Here is a 6,525-nt window from a genome sequence, read left to right as displayed (position 1 = left end):
TTTTTTTTTTTTTTTTTTTTTTTTTTTTTTTTTTTTTTTTTTTTTTTTTTTTTACCAAAAACTGAATGATAAAAGTCGTCAGTCTGGTGCTTTGAGCTCAACTATCCCTTTTTTGTTTTGCATACAGATGCTTCATAATTCATTTTATTTGTTGTTTCTGTTGTTTATTTATTTTGGATATTTAAAATGTCTTCCAGTTCCCGTCTTTAAATGTTCATTAGATTTTAAAGGTTATTTAAGATCATTGAGAACGTGTTCTTGCATTATTGTGCCATTATTTCTATTGTATTACTCGAAAATGGTCTCAAAACAACAATATTACACAATATTACTGTTTATCGCAAAAACTTCTGGGACAATCGATCGATTTGTAGGCAGAACTACTCATTTGGTTCAAATTCTGAAAAACAAATCTCCTTTTAGCACCTTTTGCTATCCAGTCATTAATTAGTTAATCCAAAAAATAAAAATCAGATCAGCTCTGGACTTTATTCATGTGATTTCAAATGACAAATGATATTCGTTATTACGAATGATCAAGCATGCACTGAAGGGATGCTATGTTATTGCATTTTACACAATAAAATGTTAATTTTCTTATTTGAATTTGCATTTCTATGCATTTCTAATATTGTTTAAAAAAGTATTAAGTGGTTAAGTGAAAATTCGACACTGAAATTTATATATATATATATATATATATATATATATATATATATATATATATATATATATATATATATATATATATTTTTTATCCTATTGACTGATTAATCACCATAATAATCAATGAAATTGTAAAATTGATTGTCACACGTCTGGTGTTTCTGCCTAGTTTCTCCCGGATCATGAAGCAGACGGTCAAAGATCTGGCCCCGAGGTGCTGCGTCACCTTCCTGCTGTCTGAGGACGGCAGCGGCAAGGGAGCCGCTCTGATCACAGCGGTGGCCTGCCGCTTGAGGGAAGAGGCCAAGAGTAAAAAATAACAACATATCAGGCAGCTTGTGGCTGTCGATCCACTGCTACCATCCTCAGCGCCTCACACTCCAGCTGCTACTTCATCCATGTGTCTTCCTGAGACAGAAAGGGGAGCGTCGCCCTCTTTCTCTGCTGTGTTTGGCAGCAGATGTGATCCATTCTAGTTAAACTATATCTGTCAGCACCCGGCCTCTTTAGGGTGCAATTGCAATTTTGTGATTCCAAAGGTTGATTATAATTAATTTCAAGCATAAAACATCTGCTGAAACAAATAAATCTAATAATAAAATATTACCCGCTCCTCTGTCTCCACCTGGTGGATTCCTCTTGTTACTGCAGTCTGGCGGTTTTCCTGCAGTCGGCTTTATTTTGTTGCACATCCAGAACTTTAAGCAATTCAAACCAAAGTGGGTCTTTTTGGAGCTGTTGCTATTTTTACATGATGATTTAAAGGGATCTGACGGAGCAGAAGTATGTGTGTAGAAGGAAGGGAATATTTGTGCTTACGGTTTTAATAGCTCACCCAGACATGATGCAGTGTGTTCAGCATTGTTGTTATTTATTTTATTATGTTTAAAAATATTACTGCTGCAAATATGATGCGCACACAACTAGCCACTGGCTAATTTCCCCTCACTGTATTTTTCCTGTGCACAAAAACCTTCATGTCATGTTTCTGCTCTCTGGCTGCAGTTTATTTGTAACCCGGTGTAAACGGTTCATGCTGCTGGTGCTAATCGCAGCTGCTAGAAAAACCCGCCAGTGAGGTGCCAACACGGTGGGAAAAAAATAAATAAATAAGCTGTGCGTAAATGTAAGAAGATTTATTACATTTTGGCAACATGCATATATGGTATATAAATCTACCCCCACTTTATAAAGTAGATTTTTTTTTTCTTAGAAAAGTCTCAGGAAAGTTTTAAGGTTGTGCGACTCTTTGACATCTCTTTGATGAAAAGCGAAAAGAAATACTTGGATATTTAAAAGTGTGCATTTTTCACTATAGAAACTGTCCAGATATTTGATAAACTGTTCAAAAATCTGACCCTGTAAGTGGAGCTTTTTCTGTTTTCTGCTCTGTTGGACGAGTTTTGTTGTTTTAAAACCAGTTTCCAGTCTGTGTTCCTGTCCTGTTGTCTTTCTGCCAGCTCCTGCGAGGCATCCAGGTGTTTTTCTTACTTTGGTCTGCAAAACCCAGGCTGGACGTGTTGCACATTGTCAGTCTGACTCAATAAATTGAACCTCAATTCATCTGAAGTAGCGGTTTTCTGTTGATATTTGCTTGATCGGTTTCCATGTATTTTAATAAGATTTTTAAATTCATTGTTTTGACACAAAGGAGTGCATGATTGTAAAGAGGAAGCAAAATGGCAAACAGTTTACAATTTTTCCAAATAAAAATCTAAAAAGTGTGGCGTGCATATGTTTTACGCTCCCTTTTACTTCTGACGTCTTACCTTCAGGAATAAGCAAATAGTATTTATGTGTGGAATAAAAAACAACTCCCCTGGTTTCCATGTCACTTAAATGAAAGTGACTAACCTTTTCTGAGAAGATATTTTCACTTTCTTCCCCAGGCTGCTACCCTCAGATGTTGACTTATTATTATATTTTAATTTTGTTCAATGTCCTAGCTGTATGATTCACACTTACACTCATGAATGATGCGTGTATTAAATGAATTGTCATTATTAGCAAACATTATTGTGCATGTTGGCCACAATAATAAAAAAACATTGATGTAAAGCTCCATGAATTTTATTCAACATTCTGAAACGTCATCAAAACATAATCACAGGTCAAATATTGATATTTACATTGCTATTTTAGACATTAATAGCCTCAACAAGTAACTTTTTCTTAAAATCTGGCCATAAAAATTATATACATTTTTTTTGACTGCACCATAAATATATATCACTGACGTATGCTAATTAGATAGTTATGAGCATTGTACAGATTTTTTCCTCCACATATTTTGATGAATTTTATTTATAAAAAGCAACATCTTTGTTGATCAAAGTGATTTTTTTGCAAGGGGATTTAAAGTTTTACTGAGCTGGAGCTGCAGCAGCTGATGGGAGAAAATAGAGCTGGAAAAACGTGTTGCAACACGTTAAAGCACGTCAGTGATTATTAGGCTTACCTAAAAGTTTGGCTCCAACAGCACTCAACTTTCCCTGTGAAATCAGAAACTACAATTCTTAAAAGCAACACCAAAATGTCAAAGTTTACAGCTGGAGAGAGAGAATAAAAGTGAAATTGTCCAGAAGCATAAAGACACTTATTTTCACACAGCAACAAACTTCACAATGCCACATTTAGTCTTTTTGTCTCTTATATACAGTATTTTACAAATGTAAACAATAAATGAACGCTGTAGTTCAAAGGTCAGCATTTCACAGGAAGGTTGTCGCTTTCAGTTTGCACCATGCTTCTCCCCGTTTCACATCCAGAACAAAATCGTCCGCATCCAGTCAACGTGTCCACATTCTGTCACATTGCAGCCACAAACCTCACTGTGTCTCACTGGGACTTTACACAACAAACCAACACAAAGTCGTGCATAATTGTGACGAAAATGCCAAGAAAATGTTAACCAAACAAAAATCTGAAATGTGTGGGGTATGTATGGATCAACTTCCCTTTACTGTTAAACCCCTAAATAAAATCCGGTGCAACCTCATTAGTGACTAGAAATTATCCCTATGGACACCAACAGAATCAGTCTCTATTTGATTTACTTCTAGAGTAGATCTAGGTCTTCTATGAAGGCATCCGAGGTTTGTTAGAGAGACAAACAAGAGCGAGGAACGCAGCAAAGAGGCTAGAGATAACGATGCAGCACAGATCAAAACAAGATGGAAAAACTCATAATAATAATCTGAAACAGACACACCACACATGGCGGTTCTCCTCAACTAGGAGTCTGCAACACGCAGCTATAGATTCACATACTAATAACAACAATAGATAGATAGAATCTAGCAAGGCTTTTAAATATAAAACCAATTTTAGAAATTAGCTTTATTTCTGAAGTTTTCTATGCTTCACTTGTAATATGAGGTGACCTACAGCAGAGCCCTGTGGGACCCCAAAAACCAGGTCTGACTCACACTCCGCTAGGAATCACAATTATGCAACATTTAATGTTGATTCGTCGCAAAAAATCCCACTAAAATGCTGCAAAATGTATGGCTGTAAAGAGTCAAAATGTGAGAAACAAAGGGTGTTAATACTTTTCCAAATCCCTGCACAATGTGAGCAAGAGATTCACCAACATCATGAGGAAAAACAAGAACACCTTCATTATGTTGTTGATTTCTTTGGGCTGCCGTTTGTAAAGTTACACAGTAAAAAAAAAATTACAGCAATATTTTTGGTTAATTTAGCCTTCCATAGAGACAAAATGTGAGTGTACATTTTTTTCAGTCATATTTCCACCATGTTGGTCACATTTCTAAAAATGCCAGTGGTCCAAACTAAATATTTAATTTTAAAAATAAATATTTAGCTTAAGAACTAAATATTTACTTTAAAAACTAAAATATTTAAACCAAATATTTAAACTAAATATTTAATTTAAAACATTTAAACTAAATATTTTTAAATATTAAATATTTTAAAATAAACTTTTAGTTTGAAAACTAAATATTTTGTTTTTGAACAAAATATTTAGCTTGTGAATTAAATATTTAGTTAGGAGGATAATTATTTAGTTTGCTAATTAAATATTTAGTTCCGCACTATATATTTATTTTCCAAACTAAATATTTATTTTCAAAGCTAAACTTTTAATTTCCAAACTAAACATTTCAATTTCATATTTTTAAACTAAATCTATAGCTTGCTAATTAAATATCTCAGTTGCTAAATATTTAGCTTGTAAACTAAATATTTAGTTTGGACCTCTGACATTAATGTATGAACAACATGGTGAAAATATGATGTTGAAATAATTATATTTGTTTTCTCTGACAGGCTGAATAAATCAAAAATATTTTTAGTTTTTACTCTGTAACTTTACAAACAGCACTCAATAGACTTCCACAGCTCCTGCTCTTTCTGCTGTGTTTTCAACATGATGCTGCTCGGAGGTCAGAGGTCGTGCGCCACTGTCTTCGACGCTGGGTTTCTGGAGTCATCCTGCTTCGTAATCACATTGGAGTTTTGAATGCTGCATGGGAACTTTTTCCGCTGTAAGCAAGCGTCTTTCTCTGAGTTTGCGTTGCATGCTTTGATGGAGGCGTGCGTGTTTGAGGTGTCACTGCGGCGGCTGCGCGTCACCGTGACTCTGAAGGTGTGCGTGTACTGCAGCTCCATCTTGTCTTCCTCTGACACTTTGACGAAGGGACACCAAGCGAAAGCGTGACGGAAACCGGCCCGAAACCTGAAGAAAGGAGAGGAAAATGTTTCCAAAAGCTCGTACTGTTAGCGTAAAATGGCTAAAATATTTAGAAATTCTACCTTTGGTTCAAACAGCAGTAAATAATTGGATTATACATAGTCGAACTCATCGCCAACCAGAAAATAGAAAGATACACCTGACAAAGAGACGGCAAGAGATGAGTTGTTGTTATATGATGAAATAATTAACTCACATTAAACAGAAAATCTGCAACTAACCTGCTGAATGTAATGTTGTTTATAAATGTCTCTGTTAAATGACCCCAGAATAAAGTAAACATGGTAAGGCAGCCAGCAGAGGGCAAAAGTCACCACCACAACCACCATCATCTTCACCACCTGCAGCACGGAAAGTTACAGATGCAGAACAAATGAATGAGGCATCAGCTTAAAATCAGATAAAAAAGACCAAGAGTCAAAGAATGGAAGCAGGCTGACCTTTCTCTTGGCTGTAATCTGGCTGTGGTAATGCTCGGTCGCCTCTCCGGGGATGTGTCCGCCCCACAGTGAGCGACCCACTAAACTGTAGGTCACCAACATGACCAGCAGGGGGAGCAAGTAGATCAGCAATATCACCGCAAACTGGTAACTGGACACAGAGACAGAGCTGCGTTACGGTGTTACGTCAATCCGCGTTTCCCCATCAGATACGGTTCCCCGTTTCCCCATCAGATACGGTTCCCCCTTCGTCTTCTTGCCGCTCCGCCCCGCCCACGCGGCAAAATAGGCGCGTGCTCGTGATGAGCACTGAGAAAGCACGCGCGTGGCAAGCACGCGCTTGTTCGGCGCGCTTGTCTGAGGAACTACGGACACCGTGAAAGCTCAAACAACATGTTTCGGCAAAGTTGTCACACTTTCTTCACGTTTTTGCGGGAAACTAATAGTAATAATACTAATAATTATAATAAATATAATAAATATATATGTTATACATATTATGATTATAATAAATAATATATATTTTATATATATTATAATTATAATACATAATATATGTTATTTATATATACATATATATATAATAACTATAATACATAATATATGTTATAGTTATAATTATCATATATATATATATATATAACATATATTATGTATTATAATTATAATATATATATATATATATAACATATATTATGTATT

At 35.5% G+C, this 6,525-nt stretch overlaps 2 protein-coding genes across 3 annotated transcripts in view; one reads left to right on the top strand and one right to left on the bottom strand.

Moving 5' to 3' along the window:
• Positions 1-2,390, top strand: part of LOC106965156 (hexokinase-1-like) — a 49,440-nt gene extending 47,050 nt beyond the window's left edge. For both annotated transcript variants that reach the window (XM_015061079.1, XM_015061080.1), the window contains exon 21: positions 836-2,390. In XM_015061079.1, coding sequence (XP_014916565.1) covers positions 836-986 — 151 coding nt within the window. In that variant the 3' untranslated portion in view covers positions 987-2,390. The remainder of the gene's footprint in view (positions 1-835) is intronic.
• Positions 2,391-5,013: 2,623 nt separating this feature from the next.
• Positions 5,014-6,525, bottom strand: part of tacr2 (tachykinin receptor 2) — a 5,327-nt gene continuing 3,815 nt past the window's right edge. Inside the window, exons 2-5 of the mRNA XM_015061076.1 lie at positions 5,824-5,992; positions 5,605-5,724; positions 5,446-5,522; positions 5,014-5,368 (exon numbers count right to left, since the gene is read on the bottom strand). Of these exons, the coding sequence (XP_014916562.1) occupies positions 5,077-5,368; positions 5,446-5,522; positions 5,605-5,724; positions 5,824-5,992 (658 nt within the window). The 3' untranslated portion in view covers positions 5,014-5,076. The remainder of the gene's footprint in view (positions 5,369-5,445; positions 5,523-5,604; positions 5,725-5,823; positions 5,993-6,525) is intronic.

Source organism: Poecilia latipinna, unplaced genomic scaffold (assembly GCF_001443285.1).
Source record: "Poecilia latipinna isolate Pla-1442-1.1 unplaced genomic scaffold, P_latipinna-1.0 Scaffold1776, whole genome shotgun sequence".
Classification (NCBI taxonomy): domain Eukaryota; kingdom Metazoa; phylum Chordata; class Actinopteri; order Cyprinodontiformes; family Poeciliidae; genus Poecilia; species Poecilia latipinna.
Note: the sequence above shows the minus strand (reverse complement) of the source record. Positions and strands in the feature narration are given on the sequence as shown.